This window comes from Pholcus phalangioides, unplaced genomic scaffold (assembly GCF_987345545.1).
Source record: "Pholcus phalangioides strain wild (caught in Gottingen) unplaced genomic scaffold, Ppha-v1.0 ptg000039l_1, whole genome shotgun sequence".
In the NCBI taxonomy this organism is placed as follows: Eukaryota; Metazoa; Arthropoda; class Arachnida; order Araneae; family Pholcidae; genus Pholcus; species Pholcus phalangioides.
The window spans coordinates 28,048,594-28,076,221 of record NW_028301625.1 but is presented as its reverse complement, the minus strand read 5'-3'; the positions used below and the strand labels follow the sequence as shown (position 1 = coordinate 28,076,221).

General features: G+C 35.2%; 1 protein-coding gene across 2 annotated transcripts in view; it reads right to left on the bottom strand.

The window, feature by feature from the left end:
* The window catches only part of LOC149065787 (laminin subunit alpha-1-like), a 438,052-nt gene that overhangs the window by 275,433 nt on the left and 134,991 nt on the right, over positions 1-27,628 (bottom strand). For both annotated transcript variants that reach the window (XM_089253835.1, XM_089253836.1), the window contains 5 exons: positions 22,810-23,036; positions 9,622-9,830; positions 9,406-9,512; positions 5,454-5,631; positions 2,764-2,870 (listed from right to left, as the gene is read on the bottom strand). In XM_089253835.1, coding sequence (XP_089109961.1) covers positions 2,764-2,870; positions 5,454-5,631; positions 9,406-9,512; positions 9,622-9,830; positions 22,810-23,036 — 828 coding nt within the window. The remainder of the gene's footprint in view (positions 1-2,763; positions 2,871-5,453; positions 5,632-9,405; positions 9,513-9,621; positions 9,831-22,809; positions 23,037-27,628) is intronic.

Sequence of the window (27,628 nt, the reverse complement as noted above, 5' to 3'; positions counted from 1 at the left end):
TGTATGTTTTTCAAAATTTTGGAATTTTGGATATGATCTCAATGTCTATGAGTTTAGCCGATTTTACTAATGTAATCCTTAAATGTTTTCCCACCTTGGTGTTAAGTTTTGAGCCAAATTGAAGTGTCTTTGTAGTAAAAATTTATAGTTTTCATAAACGTGAATTCATCCGTTTGTGGGAAGGCAAGAGAGACGTAGGAAGATGTAGCCATTTTTTCTGCGATTTCGTTTCTGATTCGAGTTGGCGTAGAGAGAAAAATTTTTTTATTTTGATTTGTTTTTGTTCTTGAAACATACATAATGACCGTATTTCGTGTCAGAATCATCAAATTTTGTCATCAGAACTTAACTAGGGAATGAGGTATTCACACTGAACTAATTTTTGTCCATGATAATTGAGAAATTTGTTAAAAATTTAAAATTTTTGGAAAAAGAAAGTTTCCCACGTTCCTTCAAAATATGTCAACGATGAATATAAATTGTAATTTCGATCGGAAAACATGCTGATATTTCAAAAGTGTGTATTCTATGTATCATCAAGGAATTAAGATAGTGTGTTAATTAGTTTTTTAACTTTCTTTGTCGTGTGGCAAAATAATTTTCTGTACTTTTAATCATGTAGCAAAGTAGGTGGTGTGACCTCTTGTTTAAAAGCTGAATTAATTTTCCACATGATGGTACAATTTATTTTTAATTTTGATATGTTGTGTGAGCTTAATTAAGAGTTTTTGTATTTTCATTATAAATCACTTATGTTACCAGTGCATCACCCCCATAGTTTAGTTTTGGTTCACGGTGTGCCCTGGGCCTGGTTTAAGGTATGTCCCTTTCATATCAATTGGTTACAAGTTGGAAGAGTAAGTTTTGCGCTACGAATCAGAGGGTGCGCATTCATAAGCCCCGCAACCTGTCCATTTTTATATACACTCCGGAAACATTGGAGGAGAGTGGCCAGTCTCTCCGTTTTAGAGGCAGGTAAAACCTTGGCTCGTTCCGAGCAAAAAGTTTCCCCCTTTCCTGTAAATTTCGGATCCAGTCCCCACAGAAATATGGGATGACACTGTAAAGGTTTCCGAGGCTGTTCACAAGATGGATGATCCAGGAGAAATAGTCTGGGAGTGAGCCACCATAACATCTAGATAGAATCCGCATCGAGTCTACGTTTGCCAAAAAGAGAGAGAGTCAGCTCAGTCCAATGAGTTTCCAGGAAGGGAGATGGTCTAGTTTTGTTTCCGGTTGTCTGCTGCCCTGTGTAGAATGAACTGTTCGAGCTATTCAAAGAACTGAACATGATTTGGAGTGAGGGTTACCCCTTCGACCCAGAGTCTGAGCCCAACAGGATCCTGAATACAAGTCTGTCGGACCACGAAAGTATGTGAGTAAATTTTTCCTTGTTCCTCTCATTGAAAAACCTGACAATGGTATGAAATGAATAACTCACAAAAAAACAGTATTTAATGTCTGCTCCAACTATTAAATAAATTTTCAGTCTCACTAAAGTTAATATATTCTTTGAAAATCTTGAAACATTCGTGGGAGATGTTTTTTTTTTTGTTTTGCTTTTTGTGAAAAAATTGTCTAAGCATATCTGTTGAAGAAATTTTGGTATAGTTCAGATAGAAATTTTAAATTCTGTGTGAAGAGACTGATTTTTTTGGAAAAATTTGTTCTATGTGTTATGAGTAAAGTGGAAAGGTTAATGCATTACACACAATTTTTTTTTTGTTCAACCCAACTATGTGTGTGACAGTTTATTTCACATCTTGTGAATTTTCTTTTGTTTCATGTGGTGAGTAGGATTTGAAAATTAAATTGAAGCACTCCCCGTAATAAAGGGTTATTGCGGCAATAATAACCACACTCTGTATGCTCTATACTATCACCAGCCTAAGTAGTGGAATATGTTCTTATTATTTAGGGTAAAGCTAAGTTAAAATTCTAGTAAAACAATTAACTTAAATTGACCATGAAAACCAACTTCGACTCTACGTTTCAGCATATGGTGGGTACAGTTTTTAAGGGAAAGAAGAGATATCTAACAACAAACCATATAATCTCACTGGCTTTGGATATAAGCTTGAGTCACTAACACTCTAACAATGACGGTCAAATTTTAACCCTTTAAGATGTTTTATATGCTTCAATTTTCTGCATTATAACTGGCACAGTGGTAATAAGCAAATCTTTGGTAAAATGCAACATCTTTTTCAAGAAAAAGGCTTATTTAGATTTTGTGCAAGTAATTGTGTTTCCCCTCATTAACTCTGAAAATAATTCCTCTACTACCCCAAAGGAAAGAGAAAAGAACTTATAATTATATAGAACACTGTCTCTCTCCCTGCTCCTGTAACCAAAACATGACAATAGCTGAGATTTGCCCACTGGTTTTTCATCAACAGGTTGGGGGCAGGAAAATATGCTCTAAGATGAAGCCAACAATAAAAGCTCTCTGGGAAAACAATTGCAGAAATAAGAGGGTTTTAAAGAGGCAAGATATCTTAAAGTACAAATACTTAAAGTGAAATATCTTATACTCCTGAAATACAAAGCATCATGTTAGGCAAGATATCTCGTAATTGCTGCTGAGAGGATTAACCAGAAAACTACATAACAATGATGCAATCACGAACAGATGATGGTAAGGTCAATCTTTTGAAGACTGCACTCATTGTGTGCCTAACTTAGCAAAAGCAAATTTGTTCAAGGTCACATAAAAATTGAAAATGCATAGTTTTTTCAATGTCAATAAAAAAATATTCATACTTCACATCTGTCACATATTCTCCCACTGATATGAGGTTTGCAACCACAGTTTCCAGATATTTCATCACATTTTAGTCCAAAAGATCCATATAAATCACATTTGCATTCTATAAAACAAACATCAGTTTGATATACAGGATTTAGTAAACTGTTTAGAAAAAAAATCGATGGGATAATACTAGTCACATCAAAACAAACAATATTTATGGTGGAACTTATGGTCGCAATGCACACAGAGTATCATAAAAGCATAAAGTAAATTATCTGGGATGCAGTTTAACAGTGAAAAAAAAGAAATATGATGAAATCATGAGTTAAATGTTCCCATGCAGATCAGCAAAAGACTTGAAACAGATACTCCAAGTGATGCCCATAGGTGTTGTTGTACAGTGTACATAGATGAACGAAAGACTGATGCACCCTCTCGTAGACTCCTAGTGTCATATTTATCTTGTCCACTGCAACAGGATTCTTGCACCAAGATCTTCTGCAGAGTCTACTGATGTCTTGTACATAAATGTGTGTGTCCTCTGTGTGATGAGCGGAACAGGCTGCATCGATACCAGATGTCAGAAGTGAGGACTTGTGATTGTTGGATGTGTTTCTAAGTTTAGCTTTCCTGCCGCTGAGTGGATTTCAATTATTGGTTCAATTTATAAACGTTGTTTGTCTTGATGGGTAAGATCATGACACATTTTTGTATAAACAGTTTATCAACACCCTGCATAAAATAAAGTCTTCAATCATATTTAAACCAGATTTCAATAACATAAAATACCTCTTCCCAGTAGAATTGATTTCTAGTGCAATCGTAAAGATTACAAATGTTTGGCACAAGAAAATTTTCATGTGTCTAAGCTTTGATATTTTCAATGGTTAGAAAAAGCAAAAATTCTTGCTTGTAATATGCTTATATTTAACAAAAAAATGAACTATTCATTCTGAATACATATGCATTCTTGAAAAACAATGCAACAATAGAACAACAAATAAAAAATGCCAATTCTTATAATTTACTATGTCTTTATATACACAGTTGATGCTCATTATAATGACTCCCATTATTGTATAAAAAATGGGCATTATATCAGGAGGTAGTTGTATGAAAAGTTTGAAAACATTAGCTTCTTATAAAAATTCCATACTTGTTATATTCATTTTGTTATAATGTAAGCAGTTGCAATTGAAATTATAACTTCCAATTAGAAATTGGGTTAGAAAATAACAAAATTGTAATAATTAGTTTCATGTATGCACTTATGTACATGAAATTTAAGGTCAAAGGGTATCATGCTGCACTTATGTCAAACAGTTATGTTGAATGAATTTAAACAAAAATAGTGATGATTTTCAGAATGAAAACAATGGGTGCATTGCATATTCTTACCTTATCCACAGAAAAAAGTGATTTTAATTATAAATGACTGTTGGAAGAGATGTCCTTATGCCATGGCCAGAACCTTTCATATCCCTTTATCTGCAATCCAGATTTTGATAAATCCTGACCTCAACAAATTGAGATGTCTGTCATGCAACAGTCACACTCAGGTATTTATCAGCACTGATGTATGTAAATGGAGGGGTGCTTCCCCCTTGGGAAGGAAAAAAATACCCCCCCCCCCTTAAGAAAATCCTGTGTACTCTACTGTTTATTAGATAAATTCTTAATTTTATCACCAAATTGTCTTATCCCCGAATAATTTGCTTACTACAGTTGGCAATTATATTTTTTCCTAGAAGATGTAAGCCTATGCTCAAATGGTCATAAGACTTTTAGTGCATTTTCAAGTTATTTTATAACCCTCTCTGTTTCACATTTTTCTTTTTTAAGCTCTTTCTTATTAACAGAGAACATTGCAAAATAAAGAATAGATATAAGGACACTTTTTCTATTAATCTGACAGCCAACTTTGTGTAGATTTTCTACTGATTGATAAGACTCAGATTATAAAAACTTCGTAAGACTAGGTTGGCCAAATGAGAAACCTGACTTAGGTTTTTAGGATTTTTTATTATATTTTTTAAATAGACTGTTTGTTCACAGAAATTGTCTTTTGTTGAGAAAACCTAACCTAAATTCATACCACTGTCTGGTACACCCAGTATACACCAGGTGTCTGCAAATGAAAGCTCTGTCTTGGTTTTTATTTTATGGTGGCAAGGGATCGATGACGATACAGATAGTTTTGTAAAGTGTTGGAGTACTCGTCAAAAAGCTCGCACTGCTTCTCCAAGAGCTTCTGCACATCCAGGAGATACTGGGCACACCAGGTCTTGGTTACACATGGACTTTGCAGATACATTTTTGAGGCAGCAGTTCTTCATTACAGTAGATGCATTTTCTAAGTGGGTAGAAGTAGGTCTGTAGCCAGAAGTTTCCTTCTGAGCGGAACAACTGACATCTCGAGAGGAAGGGCAGTGATAAAGCATAAGGTTTAATCATGTTATTATACATTATTTAGTGAATTTCTCACATTTGGGGAGGGGGGAGAGTCTTCCCCCTCTCACTATGACATAGGTGGATGTGCATCACATGCATTCCACATCAGTTGATGCTCTTTGATATAGTTTAGTAGCCCAAAATATTCTAGATGACTTCATCTCTAACATAAAGGGAAGTTCATTTATTTAGATCAAACAGAAGCACAAGCTTTTGCTTTGAATAATAAATATTCTACAAATAATCATACCATTGCAACCATCTACTGAGAATCCATAATAGTTCTCAAGACAAGAATCACATCGTCTGCCGAACACTCCATGTTTACAGTGGCAATGCCCAGTTATAGAATCACAAATTCCAGAACGAGAACCAGTAGAATTGCAGTTACAAGCAATACATCCTAACTCAACATTTCCATATCCACTCTAAAAAAACATGCACACACAAAATTAAATACAATTTTACAGTCTTTCAAGCATGCTTTAACTTCTTTAAATCAGGGAAAATGTTTTTAGTTTTGCACCAAATACAGTATAAAATATAAATATAATAAATTTGAGGGAAAAAAGTTACTCACACCCTGTTGAGGTGTAAAGAAATAACATGTGAAAGACAAACACAATAAATGTTCAAAAAAGAATACAGCAAAAATAATTATTTGACATTTTTTCGAATTAGAGATTTTATTCCATATTAATAAAAATTCTGCAGTACAGACCAGATTTTATGTAAAATATGAACAATTATAATTGATCAATTACAATTATTTGAATCAATCCTAGAGATTCTAAGATTCAGAAACATCTGATCATAATAATCACTAGAATTGGCCAAATGTTGAGTGTAAACTTTAATCCATGATGGTCTAGTAGCCCAAGAAATCTTTATTCATCAGGCATTGGCCACAAAAACTTCACCAGATACTTAAACCATAAACATATTTTGAAAAAAAAAACCTTTTCATATCAAAATTATTCAACCACTTTTTTTTACCATATATTTACATAAAAAACATTGGGATAGGCTGTGTTATAGACAAGGCTGCAAGTTTTGATATGAATATGTTTTTTTTTTTTTTGCCTTGAATCGCATGGTAGGTACTGACATATTAAAATTATGTCATTATTAAAAGGCTTTGTCTTTTTAATTGTTAACAAACAATAGTCATCTTGTCCTGGCAGAGACAAGATGGTTTTTCTTTCCGAGTTCACCTAAGCATAATATCCAGAAAATATCCATTTCCTTGGTAAACAATACGAACGTCATTTATTTTCATTGTGAACTGCTCAAGATATAGCTTAAAACAATTTGTTACAAATCAGGGCCAGTTGGCCTGGTGCCCAGGCGGGAGAGATATTAAAACCGATTCAGAGAGATATTGAATGTACCTTTGCAATGTGCATCCAGACCTTCTAACCTCAGAAGAAAAAATCCTACTCTATCCATAAAAAAACTTTAACATGCCCATTTTCCAGTTTACAAGGGGAGAAGAAGGGAGGAGGGCACCCTATACTAATAATTGACTAGGTTAGATATGTAAATATAATTAGTTTAAGTTATATAAATATAATCAGAAAAAGTAATTGCTGCATGAGAAAAAATGATATGGTTTACTTAAAAACAAAAACATTCTCGGGAAGATAACAGATGAGTGAAAAAAAAATTGTTTGCTTGTGTCTATCTTTTGACATTTTTTGCCTACTGTTTTGTCTAAAATGAAATATGATTTCATTCACTGGGACACAGTCCCCTGATCACATGAAAACATAAAAAACAAATAACAATTCATTAGATGGATGCTAAAGTGTTGAAAATCATCTGATATTCATAACTCAAAATTTAACATTCTAGTCACCTGAATGATTAATATTAATAGAACTTTATATAATAGACTAATGTCACACTGGAATCAAGTGCTTTATTTTTGTCAAAAATTTCTGAAAATCCTGAAAACACCTGACCCTGAATAACTCAAAAATAAAAAGTAATTTTATATTTCAGCCATCGTAAAATTTGGACGATACTCAAATATCGATAAAATAATAGTATATTATTGTAAATCTCTATCAAAAATGCACGAATTATGAACTCAATTTTTGGCACAAGTTCATTTAGAAAACTCGGCCTGAATTAAAAAAATAAAAATCTACATAATGGAGGGCATGCAAATTTCAAAATCCAAATCCATCAAATGAATGTCAAAGGATTGGGGCATCACTTAGTGTACTGTATAATACAGAGGCAGCTTGAGACATCATTTTGGCGTATAAGCTGCACCAGTAAAACTGCCACAAAAACTCAGCGGTATTTCACTGTTTCTCACCGCTCGGAGTGCGGGAATTTATTGCTTTGATTTTTATACTTCATGTATTATTATAAAATTATTATTATTTATAAGTTTATACTTTGATATCTGAAAACTCTGTAAAATTTATAAACATTTTTCATTAATTTACAATTTTTAATACATTTTCATGAAAGTGTGAATTTTTAACTATTTTTCGGGTGGTTGGGCCACCAGAAGATATGAATAGATTTCAATAAAAAAAGTATGCAGACTAATATGCTCAAGACAGAACTTTCCCACCTCACTTCAAAAGTAATTTTTTTTTATAAATTTTCATGAAAATTTCAATTTTTAACTAGTTTTGGGTTCACTTGGCCACCGGAAGATATGAGTGGATTTCAATAAAAAAATTATGCAACATCTATATATATCCAAGACGCAACCTTCCCACCCCACTCCATAAGTAATTTCGAAAAAATTCTTTTTTATGAATTTTCATCAAAATGTCAATTTTTAACTATTTTTGAGGAGTTTGGGGCACTAAAAGATATGAATTGATTTCAATGAAAAAAATTATGCAAACCCAAGACACAACTTTCCCACTCCAAGCTAAATGTAACTTCGAAAAAGAAATTTCCTATACTTTTCGAACCACTCTAGTGTGTAATGGTTTGTGTGAACTTCGCAGTGTTATGATTTCATTGAAGTTCTAATTTAGTGATATATGTGTGTGTGTGTGCTATGAATATTGTGTGTCAAATGAAGTCTTCGATTCATCTGTGAAATAAAATCTACAATAGTGTTTGGCTGTATTTGCTACTTCAGGTTTGAGCGCCATCAATTTCATCTTTATTGTATTTTTCCAAATATTTAAATTTCCTATCAAACATTATGTATTTGACAAGTGGATGCTAAAATGTCCTGTACAAGACAGTCTTGGCTAAGGACAGTTTTTTTCCTGAGATCTAAAATTATAATCATCAATGACTAGAATCAGCTTAAGGGTTTTAGACCTATGGGACTGATAATTTCATTTTTGAAATGTTGAACAATAATTAATATAGACAAATGTATTGATGATTCTGTAATTTTTGTTTTGATATATTTGTTTGCAAGCCGTTCAATCAATACAGATAATTTCTTTTATAAACCTCATGAGGTATGTTCTTTCAAATAAACCACTGTTATCATTTAAATTATATGGCTAGAAGTGCTTTCATTTAAATATTTGTCATTCATTTTTTTTATTTCAATACATAAATTTCCCCCTTACATGTTGCGGTTTCCTTTTGGTCTCTTTCTTGTATTTGGTAAGTCCCTATCACAACCACCTTAATTATCTGAGTTAATCTCTTGTAAATAATTTTTTTGTCCCGTTTAACACAATGCAATGCGCGTCCCCATAGATGAGAGAGCATCGGAAGAAAGTTGCAACAATAGTATAAAACAATTTGTTGGGAATTAGGACAGCAAGCCTGGTGCGTAGAAGAGAAGAGGTATTGAAATCGAAGTGATATCATTGAATACACCTTTGCAATGTGCATATTATGATACCATTCCTTTTGACTTACATTGAGTATTACTTCCTGAGATATAAACATTTAAAGAATTTTGTCACACAAATTTTTGCTAATGCCCCCAGTATCTTCAGATGATTTAATAGATGTATTCATATCAAAATATAGAAAATTTGTTAATCATTCAATAGTTTTTACTATAAAAAGTGTTATATCATTCAATAGTTTTTACTATAAAAAGTGTTATATCATTTAATAGTTTTTACTATAAAAAGTGTTATATCATTCAATAATTTTTACTATAATGAAAGACTAGTATTTTTACATGAAAAGATCTTGTAACAAGATTTATAATGCAATAGCTTTGTGAACAAAAGACACAAAATAAAACTCACAATGCATCTATCACAGGTGCGCCCAATAAAATTTGGCTTACATAAGCACTGACCTGAAGCCAGATCACATTCTTCACTCAATGATCCATGAGTATCACACAAACAGGCTAAAAGAAATGGGGAAGGAAAAAAACAGAACAATAAGTTTCTGATAAAAAAAAAAAAATTCCAGAAAACAAATTTTCTTTAAGGTGTATTATAGATTTATTCCCTTACGTGTACATGATTGTTGAGCTGGATCACCAAAATGCCCAATCAGACATTCTCCACAGTCCCAACCCCCAGTGTTTCCCAAACATTTTCTACATTGGCCTGTAAGTGTGTCACACCATCCAGGTTCAGAGGTGTCTGCATTGTTACTGCATTCACAGGGTTGACAATGTCCACCTGGCACCTGTGGATTTCCAAAGTATCCATCTATGCATCTAAAAAAGAAAACAAATTGAGCAATTGGTTTGGGCATGTGGTTTCCTATATTCAATATCATCAGTCATACATTTAATGTTATATAAAGCAGTTGATATGAACTAGCTACAGTGATGAAAAGTGACCTGGCTAGATCAGTTGGTTGAGCATGATACTCCTACTCTCAGGATCATGGGTTCATGAACAACGTCAGAGGCTGAAAAAACATGTGACAGACACACAATCACATCTCAGGCTCAACAGTGAGCATCATGAGGACATCCGATGCAACAAGAGTCGAGAAATGAACGCAGAACAGTTACTTTCAATTTGTCAGAATTTAAACAATATTTAAGTTTCATGTATAGAAAAAATGTCCCCTACTTGTCTCTCCTCACTTTTTTTCGCAAAAATCTGCATCTCTACATATAACCATGTATATGGAACTGGCCATAATCCTGTATCAAAATGTGTCCACAATACTCTATATCAGCAGTTCTCAACCTTTTTTGACTTGCAGAGCCCTTTTAGGTAAAAAAGTTCTATGGCGGAGCCCCATAGGCCAATTTTTTAATTATTCATCAAAGTTACTGATTTATTTTTACTATTTAAAAATATTTATAATTATTTTTTAAATTTTTACTGTATTTTTTTTTCCTTGAGCGGCCGCGGAGCCCCTGGAGAGTGCACAGGGAGCCCCAAGGGCTCTGCAGAGCACCAGTTGAGAACCGCTGCTCTTATATCATAGTTTCCCAACCTTTTTTCTCCCACCGCCCCCAACGCAATCTAACCCATAGGATCCTATGTTATACCCGTAGCTTCTACCGCCCCCTGGAACATTCCATCCATTGCCCCCACGGGGCGTTAACGCCCACATTGGGAATCACTGTTCCATATCATAGTTTCTCAAAGTTTTTGTTCCATCGTTCCCTTCTTCAGAAATTTTTTCTCACATCGCCCCCAACTCAAGCAAACCCATACGATCCTCTGTTATACCCGTAGCTTCTATCGCCACCTGGACCATTCCATCACCCACCAGTAGGCCATATTACCCACTTTGGGAAACACTGCTCTATATCTTTATGAAGTTGTTGGAAGAGTAGGTTTCCCTGTCTCTCTCACGCAGATTTAAACAACAGGTTTATTGTTAACCTGCAAAATGACAGTCAAATGTGTGACAGTCAAATTATGGTGTTTCTCTTACAACTGTGCATCCCTTTATTTCTTCAGCTTTTTTCTTTACCTCTCTGCATTTAAAAGTTTCACTCAATCTTCAATAGTGGTATGAGAAGTATCATTTTTGGCATTAGGCAGGTGTGCGAGTAAATTTAAACTAAGCATTATGTGTAAGCAAAATCATGGCCTCACCCAGGGTGGGACTGACAGGGCTGCAGCTTGGGAGGGCCCGGAATGATTCTTATTAATTTTTTTTGTTTTTTCACACTATAAATTCACACAGAAGTTGAAGATTTTCACAGCTCGTCAAAATCTGGCCTGAAGGCCATCCAAAGATCCTAGCCCTAGTGCCCTTTCTGTAGTATGTGGGTGCCCATGGACAAAAGTTTGTAGAGTTGACCACCGAAAAAAAATGAAGTTATTGAATGTTTGGTGACTTAAAATCAACCAAAAATAATTGAAATTTTATTTGGATTATGACAAAATTGAGAGTTAATAAGCATTTTCAACCATTGATAGAACAAAACAATGCATTTTAACTAATTTTTCTATAAGCATTGATTTTATATAAGTGTAAAAAAAAAATGAAATGGCTATAAAACACTCAAAAATACATATTTAATACAAATACTAGGCCACAACAGAAAGAGGTGGCTGAGAAAAAGATGCCCATAACAACATGGATGTCATATATATAAAATACAGCAACCAAACTACATTAATTAATGCATTTAAATATCTTCCTCATAAAACATCACTAGTAATAGAAAAGTTTTTGTATACAATTAATTTCCAACACCTATTCAAAAGGTTAATGTTCATAAGTATGTGTGTATAGTTAGTTTTTTTGTCATATTCTTTCTATTCAAGTTAGAACCTTTAATGGCGCCATAAAATATTTCTTTGTACCTCTCTAACTTGAACAGATTTTCATGAAACCATAGGTGCCCAACTTATATATATATATATATATATACTGAAGAGCCAAAAAAACTGGTACAGGCATGCGTATGCAAATAAAGAGATATGGAACCAATCAGAGTATGGCCCTGCGGTCTGCACCACCTATATAACACAACAAGTGTCTGGCATAGTTGTTAGATTGGTTACTGCTGCTACAATGGCACGTTATCAAGATTTAAGTGAGTTTGAACGTGGTGTTATAGTCTGTGCACGAGAGATGGGACATAGCATCTCCAAGGTAGCGATGAAATTGGGATTTTCACGTACAACCATTTCACGAGTGTACCGCAAATATCGGGAATCCGGTAAAAAATTAAATCTACGACATCGTTGCGGCCGGGAAAAGATCATGCAAGAACGGGACCGACGACGACTGACGAGAATCATTAAACGTAACAGACGTGCAACCCTTCCGGAAATTGCTGCAGATTTCAATGCTGGAACATCAACAAGTGTCAGCGTGCGAACCATTCAACGGAACATCATCGATATGGGCTTTCGGAGCCTTTACGCCTCGTCTGGGCCCAACAACACCGACATTGGACTGTTGAGGACTGGAAAAACGTTGCCTGATCTGACAAGTCTCGGTTCCAATTGCTTCAAGCTGATGGACGTGTACGGGTATGGAGACAACCTCATGAATCCATGGACCCTACATGTCAACAGGGGACTGTTCAAGCTGGTGGAGGCTCTGTGATGGTATGGGGCATGTGCAGTTGGCGTGATATGGGGCCCCTGATACATCTAGATACGACTCTGACAGGTGACAGGTACGTAAGCATCCTGTCTGATCACCTGCACCCATTCATGTCCATTGTGCATTCCGATGGACTTGGACAATTTCAGCAGGACAATGCGACACCCCACACGTCCAGAATTGCTACAAAGTGGCTCCAGAAACACTCTTCTGATTTTAGACACTTCCGCTGGCCACCTAAATCCCCAGACATGAACATTATTGAACATATCTGGCATGCCTTGCTACGTGCTGTTCAGAAGGGATCTCCTCCCCCCTCTTACTCCTACGGATTTATGTACAGCCCTGCAGGATTCATGGTGTCAATTACCTCCAGCACTACTTCAGACATTAGTCGAGTCCATGCCACGTCGTGTTGCGGCACTTCTGCGGGCTTGCGGGGGGCCCTACACGATATTAGGCTGGTGTACCAGTTTTTTTGGCTCTTCAGTGTATATAATATGCATTATAAAAGAGCAACTGTCTTAAAAGCAAATTTATTTGATGCATTTTCAAAAGCGCCAAAAGGCAGCTGTATACACATAACTAGAAATTGTAAAATTAGAAAAAAATGGTAAGACGAAAAATAAAAATAAATTGAAAGAGATTGAAATGAAATTGAAATAAAATGGAAATAATATGGAACAATGAGGAGGTCGTTCTCAAGGGGAACCCCACATTGCTCAAAACAGCAAAAATGTTTCTAATGATGGTAGGCCAAAATAAGCATAGATTCCCCCAACATTTTTGCAATAAACAAGCTTTGAAAGTCAAAAAGCAAATATGACAAAATACAAAATTATAACCAAAAACATGAAAAATTGCATGAGTAGCACAAAATTAAATAGATATTTACACAAAAGTGTGTTTAAAAGTTGAAAATATGAAACTTTAAAAAATAAAATACAAAACCTACCGAAAATTTGACTTTTTATTTACCAATCCCACCAGCAAAACACATGGCGTGAGCTAACAAGTTGAAAAATGTGGGTGAAGTTTGAAACCCATAAAAGAAGACGGATAACTATTGCCACTCAAGACATTTAAAAATTCAGAAAATGGTAAATTCTTGATAGTTGTCCAAAGAATATATTTTTCAAAATTCTAATACTAATATTAGAATTGAAATCAGAGAGAAAATTAACTTTTAAATTTAAATTCTTTAAATAAAAATTCCAACAAAGGCTATGTTATTGGACAAACTAATTTTAACATCAAGGAAATCTGCAGATAGGGGGTCATGATTGGTTCTCTTGAGTGTCAAGTCCGTAGGATAAATATCACAGCTTAATTCAAGAAAAGTTTCAAAATTAAAAATTATGAGATGATAGATATACCTAAAACCCATGATTTTATGTTCAGTAAAAATATTAGTTTCATAGAAATGTATAAAAATATTTACAAAAGCACTGGCAAAACAAGTGCCCATGGGTATACCCTTGATCTGTTTAAATATATTGATGCCATTATATAAGTAATTCTCAAAAACGCAAAATTTTACTAAATTATTCCAAGAGTTTTTTTCCAAGTGAATAATGTTCTTGTATTTTACATATAAACTCTCACAAATATTTAAGATGTTTTCATGAGGAATATTAGTAAACAAATTTTCAAAATCAAATGTTCAAATTCTCTTAATTTTTTAATTTCTTCAAAAATTAAGAAAACTTTCTGATTATTCTTTATAATAAATGTCTCTTCTTCCATCTCTATTTTATCCAAAATATTTTTTAGGATATTGAAGAAAGTTTTGCCACAATCACTATTATAACAGTTGGTACAAGTGACAAATCTAAATTTAATTGTTTTTTTGTGAAATTTAATGGTGATAAACAAATGAGGATAACACAAGATATAAAATTATTAATTTTCAGTTTTTTGAGAAATGCACAATTTCTGTTGTCTATTCTTTTAATGGTTTTGCTATTTTTGTGTAAGTACAAATATTGTTATATTCATTGAGCAGCAAGTTCTTGTAATATAACTTGCAAATAATTGCAAAGTTATTAGCTGTCTTATCAACGACTGTGATAACAAATTTATCTTGAATATTTTTAATCTCTTCAAAAAGCTTTTTAAAGTTGCCGAAATATTTTTTCTCAAATTCTGGCTGATAACGCTGTAAACTAAGATTGTGTTTGATGTCGTTAAAAATATTGAATATCCATTCTTGGAAATCTCCAACCAGCCAAGAATATTTTCAAGAAATTTTGGCAATTAATAAAATGATATTAAATAAAATATCATTTAAATTCTGTTTAACAGGAAGCTTTTTTTGAAGTCTGAATTTTGTACCAAGTGACATTAAATTTCTAAGTTCATCATATTTAATAATAGAGAGATCACCAGTTATTATGTGACCATGATCTTTGTCAACAAAATCAAGCATACTGATATCATTGCAAAAACAATGTTTTTCTTCTATCCTATTAAGATTTTTTCTCAAATAGCTATAATTGCAAATTAATTTTTGAATAGGTTTATTATATCTATAAGCAATCTTGACATTGCAAATCTTATTGAGTGGAAATAGATTTTTGTGTTTATAGAAGATATGACCCATTCTAATTTTATCAAATTTTTTATCAAAGAAATTCATGACACAATATTCATTAGTAATCTCCTTTACATGTGAAGTTGACTCGGAAATATTTTTAATTTTCAATTTAAATTTAATGAGATCAAAAACAATAAGTTTTACAATATCATTTGTAAATATAAAGTTTTTAAGCTAGTTTTTAACGAATCAGCAAAAGGCATTATTTTTGATGGAAAATATATTAGCCCTGATCTTTATGAAATTAGAATGATTGTGTTTGAAGAAATTAATTCTTTCAAGGCAATTAATTACATTTATATTTTGTTTTGTTTTTTTAACACCTCTACGATGTAGGAGAAGGAGGTATCTGTGAATCAAATGAATAATTCATTTCTAAAAACATGTTCTATTCAAAGGTTCAGTTACTTTCATTCTCTACTCTAGTAGGAAAAGCTTGCAAAAAAGCCCATTGACACTGAGAATTCAACATATGGAATTTAACAAATGTAATAAATGTAAAACAAATATACAGTCGATCCCACTTATAATGTTCCCATTTAGAATTTTTTAGTATGACTCATTTTTGTGGTCCCACCTCATAAGATTTCCCACCGGTTAAGATTTCCTGTTTAAAGTGTTTTCCTGCTTACAACATTTTTTATGATGGTTTTTTAAAAAACGTTATAAGCAGGATCCACTGTAATTAAAAGTTAAAGGCACATAGTTTTATATTTACTAATAAATCAATCTATAAATTCCTTTCTGATTTATTTCCCATTTTGTTAAAAAAAATCTTAGCTCTTTCAATAATATCTTCTGACTAAAAAATGAGATTCTCTCTCAGACACTCATCTTCTGTGTGTGTGTGTACGTGAGATGTGTATATATATATATATATATATATATATATATATTCCCTATTCATATAATCCCCATGGTTTAAGCCACTGGGTATTTTTTTCACTGGCATGAATGAGATAAAAAAGGGGAATTGATTGATCATGTACTTTTTGAATATAAAGTTTTTTAGCAAGGTCTGGTACCTCTTTGGTCCCTCCAGTTTCTTTACCTCTGAATCAGAATTTTCCGCATATCCACTTGCTGAGAAACATTGGAACAAGTTTTCAATCGGCTGAGGTCATTTTCTTGGTTATTGTATTGACAGAAATAGTATTCATCCATATGAATCTAAGATTCAGGTTATTCATGAGTCTCCAGTACCCAAAACTAAAGCGCAGCTTCAAACCTTCTTAGTGGTTATCAACTTTTACAATAGTTTTCTAAAAGATAAAGCAACCAACTCAGAGCTTTTGCATAGGTTATTGGATAGGGATGCTAAATTTGAATGGCCTAAAATCGATAATGATGCTTTTGAATGCTTAAAAAAAATCTGACATCAGAGGACACTCTTTCTTTTTGGGGATGTATTGATTCATGCTTTTCCAGATGGTCATAAAGCTCCCATTGCCTTCGCACCTAGAACTCACACCTATAGAGAAAAATTATGCACCGATTGATAAGAAAGTGTTGAGAATTACTTTTGTGGTTAAAAAATTTCATCATTTTTTTTATGCTGATGTCATTTTTTCATTATTACCAATCATCAGCCCTTACTGTGAATATTCATAAGGAATTGATCTACCAGAGTTATCATATCACCCTGTATGCTAAGGTGGTGTATTTTATCGAATGCATATGGTTTTTCTCTTATTAATTGTCCAGAGAAATCAGAAATCTCAACGTTCCCTCTGTTGGAAGTCTTTTCACAGGAAATAGAAAAGACCCTTCTCTACAGGCAAGAAATATCCAGAGTGACTTTACATGATCCAGTACTATCAAGAGCATGTCATTGGGTCCTAGGAGGTTGGCCAAACAAAAACCAGATTCAGGTTGGCCAAAGAAAAAATCAGATTCAAAGTTTCAGATATTTTTTGAAAAAGGATGAACTGTCTGTTCATGGGAATTATCTTTCGTGGGGCAACCATGTGATTATACCAGAGTGTCTGGAAGATCCAGTGTGTAGCATGACTTGAATTTGTGCCATCCAGGAATAGAAAGAATGAAAGCTTTTCCTATGTATGGTATAAAGGAAATCCATGCTGATATAGAACATTCATCAAGTGTTGCAATATTTGCCAACAGACTCCCCACACCCCTCCACAAGTTTCTGTTTAATCATGAGAAGATTTGAAGCAAACCATGGTCTCATTTGCATGTGGACTTTACAGGTCAATTTAAATATCAACAGTTCTTTATTGTAGTTGATAGTCCAGATGTTGTTGTCTCTGACAATGGGAGCCGGTTTGTCCCTTCAGTGTTAAGTTTTTCCTACAGTGAAAGACCATACAAAGGGTGCTGATTCCACCCAGAAAGCCTCCCAGTAATGGTCAAGCTAAACAGACTCTACAGACTGCCAAAGATTCCCTTTGTGAGTGGAACATAAAAGAGAAAATTGGTCAGCGCTTTTTCCTTTAACATCATGTGACTCTAAAAACATCAATTGGCACAAGTCCTGCCAAGTACTCATGGAAAATTGACTAAAGACTATGTTTGACAACCAGAATTCAGATCTGACTTTTGAGAGGAAAGAGAAACAGGAAATTAACACTGCTAAGAAACACTGAGATCATTTTTCAGGAGCCTTTGTTGCAGATGAACCAGTGTTCATATGAAATTATAAATTGCTTCAGGTTACAAATTGGGTTCCTGCAACATTTTCAGAGCTAACAAGTCCTGCATTGCACTGTGCAGTTACCAAAGATGGAAACCTGTTAAAGAGATGTGCAGATCAGATGCCGCATCATGTATCTGCCATGGAACCTATAATTGAGCATCCACCGGGTGAATTAACAATGCCTGAAGAAAAATTAGCTATTCCTGAAGATGATATTGCTGAGTCCATCATACCTGTGGAAAGTGTCAGAATAGCTTCGAATTCAGTGGTTCCAGACCCTCTGAAAGTGACTGTGTGGATTCTAAAGAACAATTGTCCATTCGAAGTGACAAATTCAAAGGCCACTGGTGGCTGAAAAAAGATGCTCTCAAGAAACATGGATGTCAAATATAACCACAAAATACGGTAACACAATATAAAAAAATATACCAGGAAAGAAAGAACTAATAATTAATACTATATAATACACTGCCCATAAAAAAGATTATGGCTGTCTTATCTAAGTATGGATAGCTTCTCAACTTATCCCAATATGTTTATTGTACTTCTTTTTAAATATGTCAGTTGTGTTAGAAGTCACAACCCCCAGACGTAAACTATTTCATTTATTGACAACCCTATTAGAGGAAAACTCCCTGCGACAGCACAACCGGGAACTGTCCCTTACTAAATGATACTGGTGTCCCCTTGTCAAAGCAGTCAGATGATGGTGTATTAATAACTCATGGTTCACCTTATTCGTCCCATTGAAAATTTGAAACTCTTTGATCATATCCCCCAACACCTGCGTTCTTCGAGTGTAAACATGTTAAAGAAATAGAGTCTCTCTTTATACATAGCTCAGGCCTTGGGTTCCAAAAAGAGCACACGTAGCTCTTCTCTAAACTCCCTCAACCAAGTCACTGTTCCTCTGTAGGTATGGTATCCAAAACCTTATGGCGTACTATGGCCCAGGACTAACTAAGCCTCAGAGACCAAGAACGAAACCAGCACTCTCTTTGCTTTATGACCACCGCTGAACATGTTCAGAAAAACTAAGCTGCTCGCAGATGAGAATTCCCTAATCGGTGACCCTAGTTGCATCCAGGATAGCAATACCATTCAACTCATAAGTGAAAAGTGGGTTGTTCGAACCAAAATGAGTGACTATGCACTTTTCAACACTACAGGTCATGCTCCATTCATTAGCACCTACTGCAATTATATTCAAGTTCGTCTAGAGCAGTGGTTCTCAACCAAAGGCCTGGGGATATTCCAGGGATGCCACAGATGAAAATCTTGCAAAAGGGGAGCCATGAATAAATTTGTGAATATTTTTTTACGCAATTTTTTTAAGTAACATTATTATGAGGGAGGAGAACAAAAGCATTGCATGTAATCTGGCTGGTTTTATGACATTAGTTGTGGGACTGCCAGTAGGCCATGACCAAACTATACTATAGAAGCTTCAGCAAAATTCAACAACTGTAAAGACAGGAAATTGTGTGTGTTCAAAGACTTTTCATGCAAAAAGGGCTGCCATTAAAAAGGCAGACAAAGATTTGTTGACTCTTCATTGACATTGTTTTTTGTACTGGCAATAGTGATGGTCATACATGTAATCTAGAAGTAGAGAGGTGACAAATTAAAGTTTGTCAACAACATCATTTTTAAATAATTACTGACGGATAGCCATCTACTGTAGCATGAAGTAGTTATAACATGTGAAATACCCGGAATTTTGGAAAAGGACGCGTAAAAATTTTGTTCACGCGTCCTCTGGGACACGTTCTTTCCTAGTTCTAAGAAGAAAAAATTAGAGAGAAAAACCTCTCTCTCTTTTCTTCTTTTTACATCATGATCGCGCAACCTTGGAAAACTGGTTTTACTACTTTGTACACTGTACTGTATTGCTATACATGCGGGTTGTTGAAGAATAAAGCTCGATTTTCCTAGGAGCAGGTTTCCTGTGCTGTGCGCAACGTAATTCGCCTAGCACGACACGCTGTCTACTCACCGATAAGAAAAGCAGCATGACACAGTTTTCCTACAGAGCACAATACACCTCATGACAGTGCTTTACGTCGGGCGTGATTGGCCCACTGCTTCTGGAGGAGTCAAATGCATCGTGCGCTGAGCGTTTTGCCGATGTTCTCTTCACTTTCTCTCTCTCGTGTTTTCTTTCGCTTCCCTTCAAACCGGAGCATGCAGACGACAGAGTAGCTGATGCCAAGGCCATGCACTATAATATAGCCGCCCTGATCTGATGCGCCACGCTAGGAAAACACAAACGTGTAGCGCAATTATGTAACACGTTTCTGCCGGCGCAAAATGGTCTAATTCGGTTCATGCTGTGCAAAAAACTTATTCCTAGGAAAACCCCGCTTAAGGTGAGGGATATCTAGTTGCTTCCCTGAATGAGGGGCCGTGCACAGAAGTTTCAACTTTCGGATTTTTATTACCCTGCAGATTTTCTCCCTTCTGGTTATATACGGGAAATTACGGTACTTTTGCGGCTATCGGCCGGCACTCAAAGACCGCGTCACTACGGCGTAAATTCGTTTTGTTCCTACAATATTGTGAATGCAATATTGTGAATGTTTTTTTTAAAATCGTAAAGGATTGGAACGTCCGTTCAAATTGTAAAACCTTCCCAATATCATAGAAAAAAACTGAATCGTTAAACACTCAACCTTGAATATCCAATTTTGTCATCTAGCTACTATGCAGTAGTCACCGTTTCGCATCGCAAAAATCACGGGTGTGTACGCAGAATCGGCTTTTGGAGGGGCACCAAATTCTTCACAGATAGTATAAAATAAATTATTTTATCTCAATATTTTAATTCTCTACAAAAATATTTTAAATTTTTGATCTCGGGGGGGGGGGGGGAAGAGGAGGAAGAGGCCCCTTATAACCTCCCCCAAATTTTGCTTTTGGTGAAAGTCTGTGTTTGGAACTTCTAAAGATTTCAAATTTTGAGTTGGTTATTTCTTTGAAAAAACAAGTTGCCACGGCGATCACACAGACCTACAATACAAATATGCATACATTGAACTTCAAATTCATGCGTTACCAGTTTGGAGAATAGATGCAGGGCCACAACTGGGAGGGGCATGTGGGTCTAGTGTCCTGCGCTCTGGACTATAGGGGGCACCAAATTCACCCTTTATAACTGCTTCTTCTACATTACATGGGTGTGCCAAAATGTGTACTTGCCCCGTTTGTGAAAGTATCTAGTTGCGGCGCTAGATAGATGGCACCACCTACTGAACACAAAACATGCCAAATGCTGGGCACACACATATAAGCACACTGTTAAGTTTCTCCAACACAAATCTGACATAGCTTCCATATTCAAGTGTTAAAATATATGACAGTTACATGGCAACAGATCAGAATGGTGGACCATCAGGGAAGGAAAATAAAATCATTTTAACAGGAAAACTAAAGTATGAATAGGGAATCAGAAGATAAGTGTCTGAGAGAGAATCTAATTTGCTTTAAATTTGGTCAGAAGATATTGAAAATGCTAAGATATTTTTAACGAAATGTAAAATCAATCAGAAGAGAATTTATACATTGATTAATAGTAAATATATAAATGTGTGCCTTCAACTGTTAATTAAAGTGGATCCTGCTTATACTTATAACGTTTTTCAAAAACCGTCATAAAAAACGTTATAAATAGAAAAACACTTTAAACGGGAAATCTCAATGAGAATCACTTATTGTTAGGACCACGAAAATAAGTTCATACATTCTAAATGGGAGAAACGTTATAAGCGGGATCAACTGTATATTTTCAACTGTCTTTTTGCAAGTTTTTCCTACTAGTAGACAATGAAAGTAAATGAACCTTTGGATAGAACATGTTTTTAGAAATGTACTTGATTCACAGATACCTTCTTCTCTTACCCGGAACATGACCCACCGCTCAGTCTCAACAAAGAAATATAAGCAGGTGATCAAAAACCTGGGGCATACTGGAAGAAAATTCATAGAGATACCAATGAATTATGGGGGAAGGGGCATAATTTTTTTCAAGATAAATTTTTTTTGAGAGGGACCCACACTTTCACTCAAAAGGACCCAGATTTTTCAAATAAAAATTGGTAAATTTTTGAGTCCAGTGGCATCTCTGTGTCTATATATATAAATGCATGTTATATGAACTGTCATCCAGTATAAAAAGACCCATATGGCCCCCCCCCCATTAGCCGGCATACCAGGAAACAGCGAGAGAGATCAGAATGCTGGCAAAATTTGAGTCACATATTCTAGAACATTCTTAAATATTTTTATTCTAAAAATCCATTAAAATGGCTGAATGTATACTATGAACGTTATTAAATCTCTCTTTTTTCCAGTATACCAGGAATGAATGGACCAGACCCCAACATTCAGAAAACTGGTGTCCCTTAACTTTCACAGCATGTCGGTTAATGCAGGAGAATATGATACTGTTATGCAATAGGTATGTACGGTACTTATAATACAGTATAAGTATATGTAACTAGTTATGCTTTCTGCAATTTTTCTGAATGAAAAATGTATCAACACACGATACAACTCAAGAAAATTGTAGACTTATTCTAATATGAAAATTATTCATTAACTAACAGCCTTTTCCTATTTGTAATAGGCAAATAGTAAAATTTTCATCCTTATTTTTAATATGAAAAATAACTGATATTTCTACTTATGAAAAAAAATCAAAAATAAACATTTTCAATTAACCTTCAAAAAGTGCCCTTCAAAACATGCAGCTTTTAGACTAGCAACACTCTGAGAGTACACCTATAAAGTGCTGTTACATTTATTATCAGTTTTTTTTTGTCTTATTTCGAAAACTAATGCTAACAATGCCGTTAAAAAGTTAATGCGGAAATAAAATCGAGAAAACAAAAAAGCTGTCTACAACTTTCATACCGCTCACATTTGTCACCTCCATATCCAGGCTGGCATTGATCACAGATATAATCAGGATCACCACTTGGTGAATATGTTGCTGCACATGTAGGGGAAAAATTATTTTCTGATTCCTGAAGAGGACAAGCACATCGTTTGCAATCATTAGGAGTCCCTACGGTTGCATCTCCATAGTAACCTCTCACACAGCTTCCACACTTGGGACCAGTTGTATGATGCAAACAATTCTTTAAAAAAGGTATACAAGGTGAGAATTCATATGAAATGGGTAATAGAACAAAATCAAATAACAAACACATATATTCTATGCAATTACTTTATTTTTCCATAAGAATATACCTTCATTCATTTATTAAGTCATAAAAATTGCAAAATATGAAGTCACAAGGAAAAAACTGCTATGTGATATTTTTTATAGCAATTAGAAAAAAATTCTTCCAAATCAATGATTCTGATCATAAAAGAGAATCTCCAAAGTTCAATCAGCATTTGGCATGTGTATGGCATAAAATATTACATCATTAATCCCTTCAGTGGCATTTACAAAATACTTTGCCTCCTCAAAAGCCTCTTACTTGGACAATGACGATCCCAGAGATTTTGTAAAGTATGCTTCTCAATCGAGCATTTTTCACTCTCCCACCTCGTAAGCACAACGTCAGTGGATACGGCCCTCGTTTGTTCACATTTTGATTACAGGGTAAGACAGATTGATTGTGTTTGAGTGAAATCTTTTTTCATTCCCCTTGTCTGATTCAAGTTAATAAAGGAATGTTCATATAGGTATATTAAGATGGCACTTACTTTTCAACATTTTAAAATTTTGGCTTTCCCCCTCATGTTTCAATCAACATAAAAAAAATGATCTGTGCAAAATTTTAGCTCAACCTGACAACTGTTAGGCAACCCTCAAATGCCTTGGTTGGGACATAGTAAGGTACATTAATTCCCTAGGTGCAATGATTAATTAAATTCAAAAGCAGTATAGTCTTCCTTTCTCAACCATTTTTTTCTTCTTACAGAAATTTATAGGTTGCCCTAGCCATTCTTTAAAAACATTCTGAATACAATTTCTTAGAAAAAATAGTCTTCAGCAACAATCTGTGAAACAAATTGTTGTTAATTTAGGGAATTAACATTGTTCACTATGTTCCAACTTCAAGGTGTTTGAGGTTTCCCTAGCAGTTGTCTGATTGAGCTAAAATTTTGCACTGATCCTATTTTTGTCGATTGGAACAGGATATTATTGGGGGGAAGCAGCAATATTCTAATGCTCAGAAAATTACCTATAGCTAAGTGTCACCCCTAAAGTATATAAACGGTGAAAACTTAAATCCATTTCAGTTCAAATAACTCATGAGCCATGGATTATAGAAACATATATTTTGAGTTAAAAGATCTATTCAAGCAACAGATCTATTTTATCATCTATTCTACTACGGGCACATTCTCATCTTGGCTACAGTAGGTATCAGAGGTGTCTGACCAATAGCGGCAGTTATATCCAAAACCCTTGCTGAAGGATTTATCTGTGGCGTCAATGCACCATTTTGTGTTTTTCTTCATGCTCATGAGTTTTATTTAGCGTGTTTATTTTTTGGATCAAACACTGCTGTGTTTTCTTTATTTTTTTTTGATTGTGAGTTTATTTGCTTTAGTATTTCATTTTCATTGTACTTTCGCCGAATTGTGAGCATTGCTTATTGTTGATAATGAATTTCTTTGCTCATGTGCTTGTGATTTAGTATTGAGCATTTTAATTTACCTAATTTTTTCTTAAAATCTTTTACTTATATTGTGCATTGTAATGTATAATTTACATTATTTTAATTTCTTGTTAACGTTTCTCATTCTCCTATTTTTACATGTTATTATCTAGTTTTTAGCATTAGTGTTAGTAGTGTTAGTAGGCCTGGACCTCGATTAATGCTGTGTAGGGCTTGGGATGGGAGGTTTCCCTGATCTAGGGGGGATAGTAGCTGATAGTTTCAACTGTAAGGGCTGTTTTGATAGGGCAAGTTTGGAACTCGAGGTCGAAGCATTACGAGAGAGTTAGGGTTTTATAGGGTCCAGTTATCACGAAGCCACCTGTCGTTGAAGAAGCAATCGCAACAAACAATGACAGTTTAGAGAGTGAATGGGTGGTCGTGGATGAGGTAGAGGGGCATAATGATAGGCATTTAATCATTGGTGATTCTATGGTTAGGGAACTGGGAAACAGAGTATGTAGGGATTTTTGGGTTTTCTAGTGATGTTGTCTTTCTAGGGGGAAGATTAGCAATGTTCTAGATGTCTTTCATCGCTGAAAGTTACCCTTGTGGGTAGTCCTGTGAGTGGGAACGAATCAGGTAGGAGCGGATATTAGTGAGTCTCTGTCAGAGTACCAGGATTTACTAATATCTACTGGGGGTTCAGATGTGGTAGTGATTCCAGTACTGCCAGAGGGTAGTAGGGGGTATAGGATCCACCAATTCAATTTAGGCCTGAAGGACATTTGCTCCTCACTTGGGGTCACGTTCTTAGGGCTTCCCACATTTACCGACAGGTGGCTTCATTGGGATGGGATTCATCTGAATAGGAGGGGGTCTGGGAGGTATACAATAAGCTTAGGTTAGGTTTTTTTACTCCCAGATCACATAGTCAGGAATGCGGGTTAGTAAATGAGAATCAGAACAGTATTGACAGGGAATTACCCACCTCTGACTTGGATGGCTTCTCGATTCACACTAAATCATGGGGCAAATTAAAATGTGTGCTAATAAATGCCAGGAGCTTTTGTAATAAGAAAGATATTTTAGAAACTATATGATAGCTGTGGAGGGCCAGGATCTTACAGCCATTACAGAATCTTGGTCAAGCGATGGAGATGAATCTTTCTTACACATCTCAGGATACAATACTTTTTTAAGAAATATATCGGATAGGAAAGGGGGTGGATTGTTGATATATGTGAAATCATGTTTGAAGGCTAGAGAGAGTGTAACTTGCAGAGAAGTGATATTGAAACTATATGGGTTGAGCTTGAAAGCAAAAGATGTCATAAACTTATTGTTGGGGTTTGTCACAATCCACCAAATAGGGATCCAAACTACATCGCCAAACTTCATGATGAAATTTCCTACATGTGTAAACATAAGAGGGTTGTGATACTAGAGGATTTAAATTACCCGGTCATAGATTGGGAAAATCTTTCAGCTAGAGATCAATATGAAAGGGACTTTATTTCTTAAGTTGGTGTTCGATAATTTTTTGCATCAGCATGTATCAGGAGCCACTAGGGTACTGCTAATTTGGATTTAATTCTCACTAGTTCCAAGGATCTTGTAGGACATGTTTCGGTGGGGGACAAGTTTTCTTCCAGTGATCACTGTGTCGTCAGTTTTCTCTGTAAGTTTTCTTCATGTAAGGTTGATAACAAAAGACTGGTTCCTTGTTTTCGCAGAACTAACTTTGATGTTTTGAGATACAATATTCAATGTATGGGTGTTGCATGGAGTAATAAAATTCTCAACAATATTCAAGTGGAAGATGTGGAGGTCCTGAGTCTTCTAAATAATGTATGTGCGAGCAAAGTACCAGGATCAGATGATATCTATAGTAGGGTTCTCCGGGAATGTGTGTGTGTATGTGCTAATGAATTGTTGGAGCCAGTTGTGCAGATTTACAGGAGTAGTATTGCTGAGGGTATCGTCCCAAGGGACTGTAAACTTACTAATATTGTTCCAATACTTAAAAAGGGTAGTAGAGAGGCTGTGTCCAGTCATCGTCCAGTGAGTTTGATGAGCTCCCTCTCAAAAAATTTTGGAAAATTATTATCAAAAAGCAAAATTGGTGAAGTGGCTAGATGAGAATAGTGTCTTGTTGGATAACCAGCATAGATTCAGAATAGGGAAGTCATGTGTAACTAACCTCCTTTGCTTCTATGATCACATGACTAAGGCTTTGGGTAATGACAAAAATGTAAATGTTGTTTACCTTGATTTCTAGAAGGCATTCGATCAGGTCCAACATGGTAAACTCTTGAAGTGTTTACACGAGATTGGGATTGGGGTCAACCTGCTGAATTGGATAGAATCATAGTTGAGAGATAGGTCACAACCGGTTATAGGGAACGGGGAATTCTCTGATTGGACAGGAGTTCCTCAAAGAAGTCTCTCTCCCGGGCTTCATATTTTCCCGTTTTTATCAATAAACTCAATCAGGGTATCGATGGGATTGTTAGAAAATTTGCAGATGACACAAAGCTAATGGGGGTAGTTGGGAAAAAAGTGATAAGAAGTTGCTCCAGATCCACTTCAACACGACTGGAACATGGGCAAATGAACGGAGCATGAGGTTTAGTGTTGACAAATGCATGGTCACTCATTTTGGTTCGAACAACCCAGGTTTCTCTTACGAGTTGAATGATGTCACTATCCCGGATGCAACTAGTGTGACAGATTTGGGAATTCTAATTGACGAGTGGCATAGGTTTTCTGAACATTGTTCAGCGGTGGTAGAGAAAGCAAATAAAGTGCTCAGTTTTATTTTCAAAAAGGTGTCTTTACGTTATTCTAAAGTCATTCTTCCACTTTTCCGAGGCTTAGTTCGTCCTGGACTGGAGTATGCTGTGAGGTTTTGAGACCATATCTACAGACGGACATAGACTTGTTGAGGGGTGCAGAAAAGAGGTACACATGTTCTTGTTTGCACACAAGTCTTGAGCTATGAAGAAAGACTTTATTTCTTGAATACCTTCACATTGGAAGAATGCAGGTGTCTGGGATATGATCAAAGCGTTCAAAATTTTCAACGGTATGGATAGGATGGACCATGATTC